The sequence below is a fragment of the Saccopteryx bilineata genome, chromosome 4, assembly GCF_036850765.1.
Source record: "Saccopteryx bilineata isolate mSacBil1 chromosome 4, mSacBil1_pri_phased_curated, whole genome shotgun sequence".
Lineage (NCBI taxonomy): Eukaryota > Metazoa > Chordata > Mammalia > Chiroptera > Emballonuridae > Saccopteryx > Saccopteryx bilineata.
In genome coordinates, this window is record NC_089493.1 from 155,290,781 (window position 1) to 155,310,641 (window position 19,861).

General features: G+C 40.5%; 1 protein-coding gene across 7 annotated transcripts in view; it reads left to right on the plus strand.

Moving 5' to 3' along the window:
* NSD1 (nuclear receptor binding SET domain protein 1) overlaps positions 1-19,861 on the plus strand; it is a 183,736-nt gene that overhangs the window by 98,244 nt on the left and 65,631 nt on the right. For 4 of the 7 annotated variants that reach the window (XM_066272301.1, XM_066272300.1, XM_066272299.1 and 1 more), the window contains exons 8-12: positions 1,848-2,118; positions 3,679-3,788; positions 14,795-14,873; positions 18,604-18,725; positions 19,666-19,809. In XM_066272301.1, the coding sequence (XP_066128398.1) occupies positions 1,848-2,118; positions 3,679-3,788; positions 14,795-14,873; positions 18,604-18,725; positions 19,666-19,809 (726 nt within the window). The remainder of the gene's footprint in view (positions 1-1,847; positions 2,119-3,678; positions 3,789-14,794; positions 14,874-18,603; positions 18,726-19,665; positions 19,810-19,861) is intronic. The other 3 variants (XM_066272298.1, XM_066272296.1, XM_066272302.1) reach the window with 1 other exon arrangement.

Consider the following 19,861-nt stretch of genomic DNA (forward strand, 5'->3'; position numbering starts at 1 on the left):
GTATCTTATAACAAATTTATATTCATATTTCCACAATTGTTTCCTAACCTTATATTTTTGCTTTATTCAAATCAGGATCCAGTCTAAGATTACACCTATCTGGTTTTATATTTCTTTTTTCTTTTCTTTTTTTTTTTTTTTCAGAGAGAGAGGGATAGACAGGGACAGACAGACAGGAATGGAGAGAGATGAGAAGCATCAGTCATTAGTTTTTCGTTGCACATTGCGACACCTTAGTTGTTCATTGATTGCTTTCTCATATGTGCCTTGACCGTGGGCCTTCAGCAGACAGAGTAACCCCTTGCTGGAGCCAGCAACCTTGGGTTCAAACTGATGGGCTTTTTGCTCAAACCAGATGAGCCCACGCTCAATCTGGTGACCTTGGGGTCTCGAACCTGGGTCCTCTTCATCCCAGTCCAATGCTCTATCCACTGTGCCACTGCCTGGTCAGGCTGGTTTTATATTTCTTAACTCTCTTTAAATCTAGAAAAGTTCTTTTGTTAAAGACTATCTAAGCCAGGGGTCTCAAACTCAACTCAGCATGTGGGCCACAGAGCAAGATCACAGCCATTCGGCAAATACAAGTAGGCCCCTAAGCTTACTTAATTTTATCCAAAATATTTTGAACTTCGTGGATTAGTCTGCGGGCTGCACAAAGTTGTTCGGCGGGCCGCATGCAGCCCGCGGGCCGCGAGTTTGAGACCCCTGATCTAAGCAATGCAAGAATCACTTTGGGATTCCTCACTTTCTAATCCAGTTGTGTGTGATTGCCTCCTAATAGGTACCACTAAGCTCATTTCTGTGTTCTGTTTCTTGTTATGTGGAAGTTATAATTAACAATTTGATAAATTATTATTATTATTATTGTTGTGAGAGAGACAAACAGGAAGGGAATGAGATGAGAAGCATCAACTCATAGTTGTGGCACCTTAATTTTTCATTGATTGCTTTCTCGTATGTGCCTTGACTGGCGGAGCCAGTGACCCCTTGCTCAAGCCATCAACCGTGGGGTCATGTCTGTGATTTCATGCTCAATCTGGCAACCCTGCACTCAAGCTGGTGAGCCTAGGCTTAAGCTGGTGACCTCAAGGTCTTGAATCTGGGTCCTCAGTGTCCTAGGCTGATGCTCTATACACTGCGCCACTACCTGGTCAGTCTGTATTATTTAAAAACTTTTATTTACTCCTTTCTCAACCTTTGGTAATCACCATTCTGTTTTCTGTCTCAGAATTTTACTATTCTTGTCTGACCTGTGGTGGCGCAGTGGATAAAGCGTCGACCTGGAAATGCTGAGGTCGCCGGTTCAAAACCCTGGGCTTGTCTGGTCAAGGCACATATGGGAGTTGATGCTTCCTGCTCCTCCCCTCCTCTCTCTCTGTCTCTCTCTTCTCTCCCTCTCTCTCTCCTTTCTAAACTGAATAAATTAAAAAAAAAATTAGAATTTTACTATTCTTGGCCTGACTAGTGGTGGTGCAATGGACTAAAGCATCGACCTGGAATGCTGAAGTTGCCAATTCAAACCCTGTGCTTGCCAGGGGAGTTAATGCTTCCTGCTCCTTCATCCTCTTTCTCTCTCTCTCTCTCTCTCCTAAAATGAATAAAGTCTTAAAAAAAAAGTTTCACCATTAAAAAAAGAGATAATGGGACTATTCTTGGTACTTCAAATAAGTAGAATCATACAAGATCTATTTTATTGTGACTAGCTTATTTCACTTAGCATAATGCCTTCAAAGTTTATGCGTATTGTAGTATATGTCAGAATTTTACTACTTTTAAGTGCATTATTCTTTTTGACACTCAAATTACAACTTTGGCTTCTGAATTTTATTTTTCTATTTTGCTCTTAGGTAGTAAGTTCTCGCTGTGAAGAGGAAAACCTTTTAGCACGAAGTCGATCTAATGTTCAGAACAAGCAGGTGGATGAGAATTTGATTTCAACCAAAGAAGAGCCTCCAGTTCTTGAAAAGGAGGCTCCGTTTTTGGAAGGCCCTTTGGCTCAGTCAGAACTTGGAGGTGGACATGCTGAGTTGCCACAGCTGACCTTGTCTGTGCCTGTGGCTCTGGAAGTCTCTCGACGGCCTGCCCTTAAATCTGAGGAATTGCTAGTTAAAACTCCAGGTAAGATGGGGGTGGGGTCTCAGTATGTAAGTGGATATGGTTAGAGGAAAGAGGAGATTTTAGTATATTTTGATCAAAAGCCAGTGTTGTACCTCTATAAAACAAAACTACCCCTTTTGTCTTCAGAAATTCCTAAAGTACCAGCTAAATGGCTGTGGTGACCCTAAATTGGTGGTACACTGTTCAGAAGACTGGTTGGGTTTTTTTTGTGGGTTTTTTTTGTATTTTTCCAAAGTTAGAAGTAGGGAGGCAGACTCCCATATGTGCCTGACCGGGATCCACCCGGCATGCCCACAAGAGGGCGATGCTCGGTTGGAGCAGGAGGCAGAGGCCAGGGAGCTATCCTCAGTGCCTGGGCCAACTTTGCTCCAATTGAGCCTTGGCTGCGGGAGGGGAAGAGATAGAGAGAAAGTAGAGGGGGAAGAGTGGAGAAGCAGATAGGTGCTTCTCCTGTGTGCCCTTGCCGGGAATCAAACCCAGGACTTCCACACGCCAGGCTGACGCTCTACCATTGAGCCAACCTGCCAGGGCCAAGAAGACATTTTTAAAAACTACCCTCCTCACTCCGTTGTTGCTCTTTCTGATTGTTAATCAACTATCATGTAAGTCAACACCCAAGGTTAATAGGTTTTTGGGAAGAATTACTGCACACCATAGAGTAATCTCATGAAACTTATGCTTCAAATACTGGCTCACCAATCCTTGTATCAAAACAACTTGGGAAGTTGTTTGACCTCTGAACTTGTTTCCTTGCGTATAAAATGGAGATCATGATGTAATAATGTGTAATGTAATTTCCTTGACTCATAGTAAGCAGCCAAGTGTAAATATTCTCTTGAAGTGAATTACCAATTGCTATTTATTTTGTTATTCTTTATATATTATATACATGTCACCTGATAAGAGTTGGATCTAAACATACTATGTCTGATTCACTTCTGGCTACTGAATATTATAGTCATCCAGGGAAAATTTTGGTTGTAACTTTTTACATTCCCAAGAATACCTTGTGATGGTGATAGTATGCCTTTAAAAGATGTATCCTAGTTGTGTTTAATCAAGTAAGGCAGAATCAGAAAGATTTTAAATAGAATTACAAAGATAGTTATGGTTTCATTTTCCCTATTTGTCAAATTCTGTTATTAGGCTTTTTAACATAATTTTTAAGAGTAATTCTATAAAGTAAATAACTTTTTTATTTATTTAGGAACAGCTTATTCTGATCACGGTTCATTTATGCCCAGATTCGGGTTCTGCTTTACCTTACTTCTATTTTTGTTTTACCACCAATGAATTGATATAAAGGCAGTTCTGCCCTTTTGATTTCTCCCTATGTTCTTTTGTGACTTACAAACACACACCCTCTCACATTAGTTTGTGAACTGTTTTGTGTTAACTAACATTTTAGAATAAATAAATTCCTACCTTGTCCCTCCCCAACAACATGATGAGAAAAACAAAAAAAATGTGGTGATTCATTTTTGTGTGGTATAAACATTTTTTAAAATTAACTTATGCCCAGTTCCTACATCATCTAATGGAAAGATACATGTGTTTCAGGAAATTATGAAAGTAAGCGTCAGAGAAAACCAACTAAGAAACTTCTTGAATCAAATGATTTAGACCCTGGATTTATGCCCAAGAAAGGGGATCTTGGCCTTTCTAAAAAGGTATGTTATTTTTGTTGATTCAAATTATGCACACATATACATAAATATTACAGAATATCAGCATATACTTGGTGGTCGGTCTGAGAGATTCTATATTAGGCTATTTTGCATTTGTTCGGATACATATATCATTTGGTTTTAGGTTTTCTTTACAAATGAAAATGAAAAAACTTTAAAGACTGAATGAAGTTCATGATTGTTGTAATTTCTTTTATGGACATAAAAGCTCTTACCAGATTTCTACTTCGCTTCTGTCTCCACAAGGCACTAAGCTACTCACATCACAGTACCCTGTCTGCATAACACCTCAGTAATGACCCAGTTTGTCTCTAATCCAGGCAGAAACGCTTGAATTTTAAGTTTTTGAGTTTGCAAACTTGGTTTTCATTAGCCAAGAAGAGATTAAATAAGTGGAAATAGAAAATTATTTTCTAATTCTATAATGGATAACAGCTGGGTATTGATAACTTAGAAACATCTTATGCCCCTTACATGTGAGGAGTACATATGGTGCAGTGGATAGAGTGTCATCGTGGAACGCTTAGGACCCAGGTTCCTAACCCCACGGTTGCTGGCTTGAGCATGGGCTCACCAGCTTGAGCACTGGGTTGCTGGCTTTAGTGTGGGATCATAGACATGACCCTGTGGTTGCTGGCTTTAACCCAAGGTCGCTGGCTTGAGCAAGGGGTCACTGGCTTGGCTGTAGCTCCCTGGTCAATGAGTAACTAAGGTGCTACAACTATAAGTTGAAGCTTCTCATCTCTCTCCCTTCCTGTCTGTGTCTGTCTGTCTGTCTCTCTCTTTCTCACTAAAAAAAAAAGAATTGAAGATTGTAATAAAATAATTTGAGTTTTTGAACTTCTTTCTTTAGCCATAGGAAATTTCTATTTTTTAACCTTACATTAGGGCTCTTAAGTTTTCTTTTTTTTCTCCAATTATAGTTAACATAAATATATTCATTTTTGGGCCTGACCTGTGGTGGCGCAGTGGATAAAGCGTTGACCTGGAAATGCTGAGGTTGCCGGTTCGAAACCCTGGGCTTGCCTGGTCAAGGCACATAAGGGAGTTGATGCTTCCAGCTCCTCCCCCCTTCTCTCTCTCTCTCTCTCTCTGTCTCTCCCTCTCCTTAGATATAAAATAGTGATTAGACATTTATACAAATTACTGAGTGATCTTACCCCAATAAGACTAGCCTCCTAAGTTTTGGGGTATTTTAGATGTTAACTGGGTTTGTGTGTAAATATAAATTTTAATTTATTTGTGTTTTTATTCTTTATTTTAAAAACTGCGTTATGTGATTTATTTATTTATTTACTTACTTTTTTTTATGACAGAGAGAGGGACAAATAGGAATAGACAGACAGGAAGGGAGAGAGATGAGAAGCATTGATTCTTCATTGTGGCACCTTAGTTGTTCATTGACTGCTTTCTCATATGTGCCTTGACCAGGGACTACAGAAGACCGAGTAACCCCTTGCTTACGCCAGCGACCTTGGGTTCAAACCAGCGATCATGGAGTCATGTCTATGATTTGCGCAAGCCTGCAAAATTGAGGTTTAGAACCTGGGTTCTCTGCGTCCCTCTCAGATGCTCTGTCCACTGCGCCACTGCCTGGTCAGGCTATCCTTTAATTCTTTTATTCCTCTCAAGAGTATTATGACATGGACTTCTCAATTATTCTTAGCTCATCTGCACTCCTCCGCTAACTTTCTCTGCAGTTTATATAACCTTCAGTGACATCATGTCTACAACTTACCATGTTCTTTCTGCCTTATACTCTAGTAAGGCTGTGATAATTTTTTGTAGTGTTTTCTCTTTTGGCTTGCACTTACTCAAATCTTAACTATTTTGCAAGATTTTTGGAAGAGATAGATGGAGAAGGCCAAGGAAACTGGAATTCAGTTGAATATTTTGAGCATAGAAGTGATAATTTGCAATCAGATGATAAATTTAGTAGTAGTATACAAGGTAAGTCATGGAAGGCTATGTGTTACTGCTAGAGGTGAAGTGATGACGAATTAAAAAAAAAGTAAGAATTCAGTCCAGTTAAGTGAATGATTTTTCCCCTCTCCCCAGTTTTATTAAGGTATAATTGACATATAGTGTGTCCATAAAGTCATGGTGCACTTTTTTTTTTTCTTTTTTCTTTTTTCTTTTTTTTGTATTTTTCCGAAGCTGGAAACGGGGAGGCAGTCAGACAGACTCCCGCATGCGCCCGACCGGGATCCACCCGGCATGCCCACCAGGGGCGATGCCCTGCCCATCCAGGCCGTCGCTCGGTCGCGACCAGAGCCACTCTAGCACCTGGGGCAGAGGCCAAGGAGCCATCCCCAGCGCCCGGGCCATCTTTTGCTCCAGTGGAGCCTTGGCTGCGGGAGGGGAAGAGAGAGACAGAGAGGGAGGGGTGGAGAAGCAGATGGGCGCTTCTCCTGTGTGCCCTGGCCGGGAATTGAACCCGGGACCTCCGCATGCCAGGCCGACGCTCTACCACTGAGCCAACCGGCCAGGGCCATGGTGCACTTTTGACTGGTCACAGGAAAGCAACAAAAGACGATAGAGCCTGACCAGGCGGTGGTGCAGTGGATAGAGCATTGGACTAGGATGCCGAGTACCCAGGTTCTAGACCCCGAGGTCGCCAGCTTCAGTGCAGGCTCATCTAGTTTGAGAAAAAGCTCACCAGCTTGGACCCAAGTCGCTGTCTCGAGCAAGGGGTTACCCAGTCTGCTGAAGGCCCGTGGTCAGGGCACATGTGGGAGAGCAATCAGTGAACAACTAAGGTGTTGCAACGAGGAACTGATGATTGATGCTTCTCATCTCTTCGTTCCTGTCTGTCTATCCCTCTTTCTAACACTGTCTCTGAAAAAAAATAAAAGTTTAAGAAAGAAAAAAAACAACAATAGAAATGTGAAATCTGCACCAAATAAAAGGAAAACTCTCCCAGTTTCATACCTATTCAGTGCAGTTCGATGTGGGCTCACGCACAGATTTTGCAGGGCTCCTTAGGTAGGTATCCCGTATAGCCTCTACAGACACATCACTGACTGATGGCCTACCAGAACGGGGTTTCTCCACCAAACTGCCGGTTTCCTTCAACTTATCCCACCGAGTAATGTTATTTCTACATGGTGGCGCTTCGTTATAAATGTGCCGATATTCACATTGCACTTTGGTCAAGGATTTGAATTTAGCAAACCACAGAACACACTGAACTTTCCTCTGGACCGTCCACATCTGGACCGGCATGGCCATGGGCTGCTCCACTGTTTACACAGTGTTACGTCATCATCTGCGCATGCACAGATGCTGCCACATCATCCTACAGAAACTGGGAGGGTTTTCCTTTTATTTGGTGCAGATTTCACATTTCTGTCGTCTTTTGTTGCTTTCCTGTGACCGGTCAAAAGTGCACCATGACTTTACGGACACACTGTATATAAGTGAATGATTTGAGGAATAAGATAAGTCCTTAATGGTTTTGTGATTTGATTGCTTAAAATATAGTATTAATTTGTATAATATTGTTCTGTCGAATGTAGTTTTCTAATCCAAAATGTGACTTGCCATGTATAGGGCTTTTTTCCCCCAAGGGGATAAAAAGGTGTGATTTAGTTTACATACTTAATTTAAATGTATGTAAGCAAGTGTATCCCAGAACTTTTGTATTTAATTACAATATAATTAACACATAAATTATAGAGTCCTTAATTGTTCTGTGTGATAGACGTTTGTATATACCATGCATGTAAGTACCACCTAAATGAGGTATGTTCTTACACACCTGGGTTAGTGTGTAATCCTTCACCTCCAAAAGTTCTCTTGTAGTCTTTTCATTCAATTTCCCATTCTTGTATTTTTCAGAAGCTATGCTTTTTTTTTTTATCCCTTTTTTTTTTAAGTGAGAGAGCGATAGACAGATAGGAAGAGAGATGAGAAGCATCAACTCATCGTTGCAGCACTTCAGTTCATTGATTGCTTTCTCATGTGTGCCTTGACGAGGGGTAGAGTTTCAGCTGATGTAACGACCTTGCTTTCAAGACAGCGACCTTTGGCCTCAAGCCGGTGACCATCGGGTCATGTCTATGATCCCATGCTCAAGCTGGCAACCTCAGGGTTTTGAACCTGGATCCTCAGTGTCCAAGGTCAATGCTTTATCCACTTTGCTACCTCCAGCAATGCTTTCTTCTGTAACTAGAGAATATTTTTGCTTGGTCTTGAATGTCAAATATATTCTTCGTTTTTGTAAGTCTGGTTCTTTTATGAACATTTGTTCTTAAGGTACTTTCACAGGATGCTAATGAGTAGTTTATTCCCTTTTATTGCCAAATAGTATCCCAAGTATAATTTGCTTATTCTTTGTCCTGCTAATACATTTGAGGTTTTCATTTTGGGTTGATTAAATATAAAGTTGGTGCAGATGTTCTCTTTAAGTCTTTCTGTGGACAAATATTTTTATTTCTCTTAGTGTAAATAATTAGGAGTGGGATGCTGGCTCATGCATATTTACTACCTTTGTTTTGTGTGTGTGTGTGTGTGTGGCAGAGACAGAGTCCGACAGAGGGACAGATAGGGACAGACAGACAGGAAGGGAGAGAGAAATAAGAAACGTCAATTCTTCATTGCGGTTCCTTAGTTGTTCATTGATTGATTTCTCATATGTGCCTTGACTGGCAGGCTACAGCAGACTGAGTAACCCCTTCCTCAAGCCAGCAACCTTAGGCTCAAGCTGGTGAGCCTTGCTCAAACCACATGAGCCTGCACTCAAGCTGGCAACCTTGGGGTCTCGAACGTAGTCCTCCACATCCCAGTCCAATGCTCTATCCACTGCGCCACCGCCTGGTCAGGCCATATTTACTACCTTTGGAAGAAATTGCCTTACATTTCTGCAAAGTGATTGTACAACTTCATTCTTCCCCAGCAATATATAAGATTCATTTGCTCCACATCTTTACTAGCATTTGATTTGTCAGTTGTTTTAAATTTAAGTGTTCTGCCTGACCAGATGGTGGTGCAGTGGATGGAGCATTGGACTGGGACACGGAAGACCCAGGTTTGAGACCCCAAGGTTGCTGGCTTGAGCGCAGTCTCATCTGGTTTGTGCAAGGCTTCCCAGCTTGAACCCATTGGGTTGAGCAAGGGGTTACTCGGTCTGCTGTCTCCCCCTGGTCAAGGCACATAAGAGAAAGCAAATCAATGAACAACTAAGGTGCCACAACAAAAAATTGATGCTTCTCATCTCTCTCCCTTCCTGTCTGTCTGTCCCTCTCTCTCTCTCTGACTCTGTCACTGTCAAAAAAAATTTTTTTAAGTTTTTTGCTGGATCCAAAATAATATCTGTTTTTTTAAAAAAAATTTTTATTTTACAGTGACAGAGCGAGAGTCAGAGAAAGGAATAGATAGGGACAGACAGGAATGCAGAGATGAGAAGCATCAATCATCAGTTTTTTGTTGTGGCACTTTAGTTGTTCATTGATTGCTTTCTCATATGTGCCTTGACTGTGGGGCTATAGCAGACCCAGTGACCTCTTGCTCAATCCAGCAACTTGGGGTCAAAGCTGGTGAGCTTTGCTCAAACCAGATGAGCCTGCGCTCAAGCTGGTGACCTGGAGGTCTTGAATCTAGGTCCTCTGTGTCCCAGTCCAACGCTCTATCCACTGCGTCACTTCCTGGTCAGGCCTAACTTTGGTTTTAATTTGTATTTCCCTAATGGCTAATGATATTGAGCTCCTTAGTATGTGTCATTCCTATATTTTTATAAAGTGACTGTCCAAGAATACATATATTTTTTTGTTGGGCTATTTATCTTTTTTTACGGTTGCTACTTAGGAGTGCTTTTTATATTTGAGATATATAAGTTCTTTGTTAGATAAATGTATTATAAATACTTTTTCCCAGTCTGTGGATTGCCTGTTCATTGTCTTTCATGAGAAGTTTTGTTGTTGTTTTTTTACAGAGACAGAGAGTCAGAGAGAGGGATAGGCAGGGACAGACAGACAGGAATGGAGAGAAATGAGAGGCATCAATCATCAGTTTTTCATTGCGACACCTTAGTTGTTCATTGATTGCTTTCTCATATGTGCCTTGTTCGCGGGCCTTCAGCAGACCGAGTAACCCCTTGCTCAAGCCAGCGACCTTGGGTCCAAGCTGGTGACCTCGGGATCTCGAACCTGGCTCCTCTGCATCCCATTCCAATGCTCTATCCACTGCGCCACCGCCTGGTCAGACTCATGAGAAGTTTTTTAATGTAATTTTTTTCTCTTATGATTCATTCTTTTTGTGTTTATTTCAAAAAAATCTTAGCCTACCCCATGAGCAGGAAGGTATTCTTGTCCTGGCTGATGTCTTGGTTGGTTAGAGCATCATCCTGAAGCACAGAGGTTGTCAGTTCAATCCCTGGTCAGGGCACATACAGGAACAGATTGATGGGCCGTCTTGCTCTCTGAAATCAATCAACATACGTAAACTAAATTAGGAATTATTATTTGTTTTATTTTAGGAGTTTATTATGGATTTTTATGTATAGGTCTTAGTTCCATCTTCATTTTTTGAGATGGAGTTTTGAAGAGATCTTTTTCTCACATTGACGGCCAATTGTTTTAGAAGCTTTTTTTTTTTTTTGGTGGCAAAGACAGAGTCAGAGAGAGGGACAGATAGGGACAGACAGGAAGGGAGAGAGATGAGAAACATCAATTCTTCGTTGCGGTTCCTTAGTTGTTCATTGATTGATTTCTCATATGTGCCTTGATCAGGGGGCTACAGCAGACTGAATGACCCCTTGCTCGAGCCAGTGACCTTGAGCTTAAGCTGGTGAGCCTTGCTCAAACCAGATGAACCCATGCTCAAGGCAGACCTCGGGGTCTCGAACCTAGGCCTTCACATCCCAGTCCGACGCTCTATCCATTGCGCCACCGCCTGGTCAGGCTAGAAGCATTTCTTAAAAATCTCTGATATCTATGTAATTTTCTGTCTCTCGTATTTTGGGGTTTTTTTTAAGCATAAGATAAAATTAATAACTATTTTACTGTCAAATTTTAACTTTTTTGGAATTTAGGTGGGTATTGTATCTAGCACTAGAACAAGAGAAAAATCACAATTATTGGTGATGGCTAGAACCAGACTCTAAAGAGAGAATGACCTTTTTTTATGTTTTAGGAGTCAATCCTGCCATCTTACTTGGTCAGCTTCACAGTTGAGGTCCTCAATACTCTGAGGTATATTTTGTCATCAGGTTGAAGCTGTCATTCAGTTCCACCTGTGTCTGTAGATGGATTAATCATAGGTTACAGAAAGGATTATCTGTTGAGGTAATGGTAACTTAAAGGTGTACTGGCTTTTTAAATTTTTTTATTTTTTACAGAGACAGAGAGAGAGTCAGAGAGAGGGATAGACAGGGACAGACAGACAGGAACGGAGAGATGAAAAGCATCAATCATTAGTTTTTCGTTGCGCCTTGCAACACCTTAGTTGTTCATTTATCGCTTTCTCATATATGCCTTGACCGCGGGCCTTCAGCAGACTGAGTGACCCCTTGCTCGAGCCAGCAACCTTGTGTCCAAGCTGGTGAGCTTTTGCTCAAACCAGATGAGCCCGCGCTCAAGCTGGCGACCTCTGGGTCGCGAACCTGGGTCCTTCCGCATCCCAGTTTGACACTGTATCCACTGCGCCACCACCTGGTCAGGCTAAGGCAAGGGTCCCCAAACTTTTTACACAGGGGGCCAGTTCACTGTCCCTCAGACCATTGGAGGGCCGGACTATAAAAAAAAAACTATGAACAAATCCCTATGCACACTGCACATACCTTATTTTAAAGTAAAAAAACCAAAGTGGGAACAAATACAATATTTAAAATAAAGAACAAGTAAATTTAAATCAATAAACTGACCAGTATTTGATTGGGAACTATAGGCCTGCTTTTGGCTAATGAGATGGTCAATGTGCTCCTCTCACTGACCACCAATGAAAGAGGTGCCCCTTCCGGAAGTGTGGTGGGGGCTGGATAAATGGCCTCAGGGGGCCGCATGCGGCCCACGGTCTGTACGGGCCGTAGTTTGGGGACCCCTGGGCTAAGATGTACCAGCTTTAAAAAGAAAAAGTACACTGGCCCTGGCCGGTTGGCTCAGCAGTAGAGCGTCAGCCTGGCGTGCGGGGGACCCGGGTTCGATTCCTGGCCAGGGCACATAGGAGAAGCGCCTATTTGCTTCTCCACCCCTACCCCCTCCTTCCTCTCTGTCTCTCTCTTCCCCTCCTGCAGCCAGGGCTCCATTGGAGCAAAGTTTGCCGGGGCAGTGAGGATGGCTCTATAGCCTCTGCCCCAGGCGCTAAAGTAGCCCTGGTCATGGCAGAGCGTTGCCCCTGGTGGGCATGCCTGGTGGATCCCGGTCGGGCGCATGCGGGAGTCTGTCTGACTGTCTCTCCCCGTTTCCAGCTTCAGAAAAATACAAAAAAAAAGAAAAAAAGAAAAAGTACACTGGCTTATTATATTGCATATCCATGGCCACAGTATGTGAAGTAAGGTTTTGGCCTCTTAGTCATATCCTCCAAGGCATTTACAGAGTTTTGTCATTTTCATTATTAGAAGAGCAGATGGATTTTTATTCATGCAGTGTGATTTGCAGGGGGTGGGGTGGGGGGAGGGGTGGGGGGTGTTCTGTTATATCTTTTTTTTTAAGAATTTTTTTCTTTTGTTTTTTTAGATTTTTTTATTTATTGATTTTACAGAGAGAAGAGAGGAGAGAAGGGACAGTTGGAGCAAGAATTATCAACTCATAATTGCTTCACTTTAGTTGTTCATTGTTTTTCATATGTGCCTTGACCTGGCAAGCCCAGGGTTTTGAACTGGTGACCTCAGCATTCCAGGGAGATGCTTTATTTACTGCGCCGCTACAGGCCAGATCCTGTTATATTTATTTTACTTTTTAAAATAAATTGATGAAGTTGGAAATGAGAATGTTTTCTTCATTGTTCTCTAACTGTAGGTTTGGAAACATTCGAATTGTTTTTGCTTTACAGCTTTAGTGTGAGTGTTAAAGAAATATAAATTGGTTATCTGAATAATGTAGATAGTGTTTTTCTTTAAATTATACAAATTGTCTTCTTGTCGTTTGTTCCATTTAACTGGATACCTAACATTTGCTCCTTCATTTTATCTGACTTTGTAAGATTCTGATCTACATTGAACATGAGGAATAGTATTCTTATGATTTATTAATGTATACAATGAGCATTTGGAAATTCACAGTTATATTTTATCTTGTTTTGATTTCGAACTTTGGGAACTTTATAGCAAAGAAGAGCATCCATTATATTGACTTATTTTTTTGAGAGAGAGAGACAGGCAGGCAGGCAGGCAGACATGAGAGGAGAGAGATGAGAAGCCTTAAGTCATAGTTGCATCACTTTCGTTGTTCATTTATTGCTTTTCATACATGGCTTGATGGGTGGGAGGAGGGTGCTCAAGCTTTGCCAGTGACCCCTTGCTCAAGCCCACGACCATGGGATCATGTTGAAGAGCCTGTGCTTAACCCAGTGACTTCGAGATCTCAAACCTGTGGCCTTAGCATCTCATGTTGATGCTCTATCCACTGTAGCACCACTGGGTAAGCTCTATTGACTTTTTTGTGGCCTCTAAATGTTGTTTTCTAGTCATGATGATTACTTACTATTCTTGTGGGAGAAGACATTTTCTTGGAATGGAACTAATTCATAAAAGCATTAGTAGTAGGGTAATAAAATGTATTAGGAATTACTCTTTATGTTTAGGTGTTTTGTTTTGAGTTTTAATGTTCTTTTAATTTATATTAGAAAGACATTCCATGATTGAGTTTCTTAATACTCAGAATTCATCAAGTAAATAATGGTGTAAAATATAAAATTACAAATACAAATGTAAAATGGTAAATTTTAAATACAGATGGTATGCCCAACCAGGTGGTGGTACAGTGGCTAGAGCATCAACCTGGGATATTGAGGACCCAGATTCGAAATCTCAAGGTCACTGGCTTGAGTGCAGGCACAACAGCTTGAACGTGGGGTCGTCAGCTTGAGCGTCGGATCAGAGATATGGTCCTATGGTTGCTGGTTTGAAACCCAAGGTTGCTGGCTTGAGCAAGGGGTCACAGGCTTGGCTCTAGGCCCCTGGTCAAAGCTTGCATGAGAAGTAATCAGTGTAATCAGTGAACATCTAAAGTGACACAACTACGAGTTGATGTTTCTCATCTCTCTTGCTTCCTGTTTGTCTCTCTCTCTGTTTCTTGCTAAAAATAAATAAATAAATACAGGGTAGTGTGGAATAGAACTGAGGTGGTAAGTCTCTGAGCACATATACCTTCTCTTTCTCCTCCCACTTCAGACAGAGCTGTATCTGTATCTACTTTATGTACTGAAAGTCTCTGGGTAACTTTTTTTTAAGGAGTCAGTGGTAGTTATGAGTCTTTTGGAACCATTTTCTTTTTTTAACCAGAGCCTTTCTCTATAAAGTTTCTATTGAAACCCCATCCCCCTTTATTTTTAAAATATTTTATTTATTGGTTTTAGAGGAGAGAGAGAAGGAGGGAGGAGCGAGAAAAATCAACTTTTTTTTTTTTAATTTTTTTTAAGATACATTTATTTATTTATTTATTCATTTTTAGAGAGGAGAGAGACAGAGAGAGAGAGAGAAAGGGGAGGAGCTGGAAGCATCAACTCCCATATGTGCCTTGACCAGGCAAGCCCAGGGTTTCGAACCAGCGACCTCAGCATTTAAAATCAACTTCTAATAGTTGCTTCTTCCATACGTGCCTCTACTGGGCAAGGCAGAAATTTCAAACTGGTGACCTCAGCATTCCAGTTCAATACTTTATCAACTGAGCCACTACAGGTCAAATTCTGTTGAACCCTTTACTCTTATCATACTGTTCTTTTAATTATTTAAAAAAAACAAACCAGAATTATGTATCTATGACAGGAGACCATTCAGCTTTTAGCATATATTGTGAAACGTTGATTTTATGTTGCATTTTACTTATTTGTAGTGTTATGAAGCTGGTCACTTGGAGAATAACATTACAGAATCATGTGCTGCATCTCATTCTAAAGTCTTTGGTGGTGGTGGTGAGTATTTTTGAGATTTAAAAAATGTAATGCAAAAAAGAATGTGAAGCACTATATAAGTTAACTAAAAAAGTTGTTTTGTATGTAAGCAAGACCAGTGAGGTTGCATTTTCTAAGATTTGTTTGTCCAAAATATGTGTACAAAAACTGTGAATGATACTACAAAATTATATCATTTTTGCTTTATTTAAAAATAGTTGAATTAGGACTATATTAGCATAAGGAAATGTTAGGAACAGTAGAGAAAAATCAGCTTTTTTGTGTGTGACAGAGAGGGACAGATAGGGACAGACAGAGGGTAAGGAAGAGAGATGAGAAGCATCAGTTCTTCATTGCAGCACCTTAATTGTTCACTGATTGCTTTCTTATACATGCCTTGACTGGGGGGCTACTGCAAAGCGAGTGACCCCTTGCTTAAGCCAGTGACCATGGGGTCATGTCTGATCCCACGCTCAAGCCGGCAACCTCAGGATTTCGAACCTGGGTCCTCTGCATCCTAATTTGTCACTCTATCCACTGAGCCACTGCCTGGTCAGGCAAAAAATTAGCTTCTTAATTTTCTTTTCTGATAATTTTTCAGACTGCATCATTGCCATCTAGGTTTTACTCAATTTTTGTTTCTATAGAACAGAAAATATGGAATATGAGTTGAGAGGGAAATTACAGATCATCTAATCCAGTCTTTGACAAATAGTTTTTTTAGTTTCTTTTATCACATATAAGACCTTCAATCAGTGAGCATATGCTTGAAAAAGAACAGAAAATACGGAATATGTCTGACCTGTGGTGGCGCAGTAGATAAAGCGTCGACCTGGAAATGCTGAGGTCACTGGTTAGAAACCCTGGGCTTGCCTGGTCAAGGCACATATGGGAGTTGATGCTTCCAGCTCCTCCCCCCTTCTCTCTCTCTTCTCTCTCTCTCTCTCTCTCTCTCTCTCTCTCTCTCTCTCACCCTCTCTCTCTCCTCTCTAAAAATGAATTTTAAAAAATTAAAAAAAAAGAAAATATGGAATATGAGTTGAGAGGGAAATTACAGATCATCTAATCCAGTCTTTGACAAATAGTTTTAGTTTCTTTTATCACATATAAGACCTTCAATCAGTGAGCATATGCTTGAAAAAGAGAGCTTACATTTGAGCCTAGTCCATTGTGGTTGCTTCTTAAAGGCTTGGAAATCTTTTAGATTAAATTGGAATCTGACTCTTGCAACTCCTCTTGGTGATTTTGATTCAACTCACAGGCAGAATGGGCAGCCCTTCATTCATTAATAGATATAATTATCATAGGTCCTTACTGCTAATCCATCTAAAGCATTATAGAGAGTTAGGATATATCCTTATTACCTCTATTTTATAGACAAAACATAACCATGGAAGAGGTGGCTATGTTGGGGAACTAAATCCAGACTTGACCAAATTAATTGCCACACCACTGTCTTGTTATCCACCCCAGATTTTCTCCATGCTAATTTTTTGAAACACTTTGATATTTATCTGCCAATGATATTTATTGATTACTATCATTCCTGAGATATCAGCTCATATTTGAGCCCACGGCATCAAATGTGGCCTTCCTGCAAAGGGTATCATGGGATTTAAGACCTCATGTGACATATATAGCAATATGTTAGATTATTTTGACCTTGTGCATAATTGTAATTCCTTAGGTTTATCAGTTTACTTGCTTTTTTAAAAAAAGAATTGCTGATAAAATAATATCAGCTCTTTCCTATACTTTTAAACCTTAGGGGTGTTTTTTTATGTGTGTTTTTTTAACCTATAACCTGAACTTTATATATTTTAGCCTGTGAGAATCGTTATTATCCTGTCATTATATTAACTCTTCCTTTAACCTTAGGCTATCAGTAACTTTTTCCCCCTCCTTTTTCCAAGTGAGAAGAGGGGAAATAGAGGAGAGATTGACTCCCTCATGTGTCCCGACTGGGATCTACCCAACAACCCCCATCTGGGCCTGATGCTCTGCCCATCTGGGGCCATGCTGGCAACTGAGCTATTTTTAGTGCCTGAGGTAGAGGCTCCACAGAGCCATTCTCTGTGCCTGGGGTCAATGCACTCAAACCAATTGAGCCATGGCTGCAGAAGAGGAAGAGAGAAAGAGAAGGGGGAGGGAGAGGGGTGAAGAAGCAGATGGTCACTTTTTTTTGTTTGCCCTGCCTGGTAATGGAACCTGGGACATCTACGTGCTGGGCCAACACTCTACCACTGAGCAAACTGACCAGGACTATTAGTAGCTTTTTTTTTTCTATTCAATTTTTTTTTTAATTAAATTAAATTAAATTTAATTTTTTTTTTTTGGCAGAGACAGAGGGACAGATAGGGACAGACAGACAGGAAGGGAGAGAGATGAGAAACATCAATTCTTCGTTGCAGTTCCTTTGTTGTTTATTGATTGATATCTCATATGTGCCTTGACCACTGGGGCTACAGCAGACCGAGTGACCCCTTGCTCGAGCCAGTGACTTTGGGCTCAAGCTGGTGAGCCTTGCTCAAACCAGATGAGCCCATGCTCAAGCTGGCGACCTTGGGGTCTCGAACCTGGGTCCTCCACATCCCAGTCTGACCTCTATCCACTGCGCCACTGCCTGGTCAGGCCTATTAGTAGCTTTGATAGCAGAACTTCTTCATCTCCATTAGACATTCCACAAGAGCAGTAAGGCAGTTTTCTAAAATCCAGCCTTTATGTTGATATCTAGTCTAATTATCTTGGAACATTTTATGAAATATCTTTTTAGAGTCCTCTTGCAGTTTCTATAACAAAGATTGAAATATGTATAATAGACTATGAGCAACTGGAATTTCATTGTATATGTATATGCCGAATTAGACCATGCATTCACTTCATATTGTTGGATTATAGTATCACTTTATGAATATCCTCTTTAAACCATTAAATGTATCAGAGGAGGTCTTTTTACTATTCCTGTAAGCCAGATTTTATATATTTCAACTCTTCATCTTAATCCTTAAATCGTACAGTGATATAATTTTACTGTCTTTAGTTTTGGAGGCTAGGTTTTAGTATTTTTGTCTGACTAGTAAGTGCATTTTCTCCCCATTTATAAGGTATTAAAGTCCTTTGAGGAACCATGTAGAACCAGCTATTTTCAACTGGTGTGAAAGAATTTTTTAAGCATGCAGTAACAGGGCTGAGTAGCTAAAAAAACAAAACAAAAAACCAACAAAAACACAAAATATGCAATACCGGTTCATTTAGTCCGGGATACTGACCTTATCCCCCTTAGTTTGGATTGTCAGATACAAGGAGTGATGATACCCATCCATTGTGAATGAATAAAAATTATACCTCTTTTTTTTGTTTTTCGGTCACAAAATTTTACATTTTTTGGTGTACCACAGAATTTTAGTAATTGGTTTATATGTGTCATGGATGAAAAAGGTTGAAAATCACTGATGTAGGAAGAAATTTCTTTAGTAACCTACCTGTACATTTATTATTTAATCTGTGTGAGATAGAATTTATACATATGTAGCTAATTCCCTAATTACTTATATTATCATAGGTAAGTCTTTTTTCTTCTTTGCCCACTTTCCTTAACTACAAAGTTGGAGAATTAAATGGGTTTTTAGGTTAGTTTTTACTCTAACATTCTGTAATTCTATGAGGGTTTTTTTAGTTGTGGATAGGAGTTCTTGGACATTTTATGAAATGTATTATTTGCTAGCAGGTGACACCTGTTTTCCTGTCATAGGCACTACTAGGATATTTGATAAACCAAGGAGGCGAAAACGACAAAAGCATGTTACTACAACTAAGGTGCATTGTAAAAGATTGAAAAATGAAGACTCATCAAGAGAAGCTGCAGGCTCAGAGGTATTACTCAGTTCCTAATCTTTTGACCTTCCAAAGTGAAGCTACTTTTCACAATAGAGGCCACATCCCTCTTTCCCTTGAGTTTACTTAAAGAGTAGTATTCTACTGAAGTGACTAATGGCTATAAGGAATCCGGGACCAAAAGGATAGCCTGATCCTAGTAATAATCAGTTAAGGCACATAATGGTATCTAAGGGTATGACCTTTTTATAAGATCACATCCTATGCACTAGGTATCAGATGAAATTTCATAATCCATCAGGAAGGTAAACTTTTTTTAAAAACCAAAGAGCACAATATCAATTAACCATAGGGTCCAGATGAACTTGAATATTGCCCTTTTAAAAAGCTGAGACTGCTACAATTAGGGGGAGCATTGATTTGCCTATTTCTTGAGACCATCAACTGCTTAATTTTAAAATATGTGTAAGCATCAGGTTTTAGGAATTAGATTTAAAACTATTTCCTATAGAGCATCAGTGTGGTCATTGATGCTATGTCGGGCTTTTATAACTCAGTTTACAAGAAGATTAGAACAAGTCAGGTCAGCATCACGTTATGATAAAGAGTATTTCTTTCCAGGACAATTTTAATAGAATGCCCAAGAGGGGCATTATGTAGGAAACACTGATCTTGGAAGGACAACTAAGTAATCAAATAAACTTAAGAATGTTTTCTCTTTCTTAGTGAAACCTTAAAATGGAACAGCTCAGAAAGTTCCAGTGGAACAGCCTCAGAGCAGTTAGTGGCAGGGCATGAGGCGCCCACTACCCGCCCAATCACAGCAGGGTTAGAACTAACATTGCATGCAGTCCGCCCGCGTGATTGGCTGAACATCTGTAAGTGCTTAATGGCTAGACAAATAGCAGCCCAGAGGGAGGGGGTCAGATGGAGGAGACATCATTAATGCAGATTTGGGACATTATTTTTTTTCTGCAAGGGAGAACTGATGACACACAGGATGGCTGCAAGCCCCAAGGAGACTATTGATGAGGGTATAGAAAACGACCATGGGATGCCTGCGTCAAAAAAACTCCAGGGTGAACGAGGTGGAGGAGCTGCACTCAAGGAGAATGTTTGTCAGGTAGAAAATGTTGCCACTTGCCTTGTTATTGCATGCTTATCTTTTAAGAGAA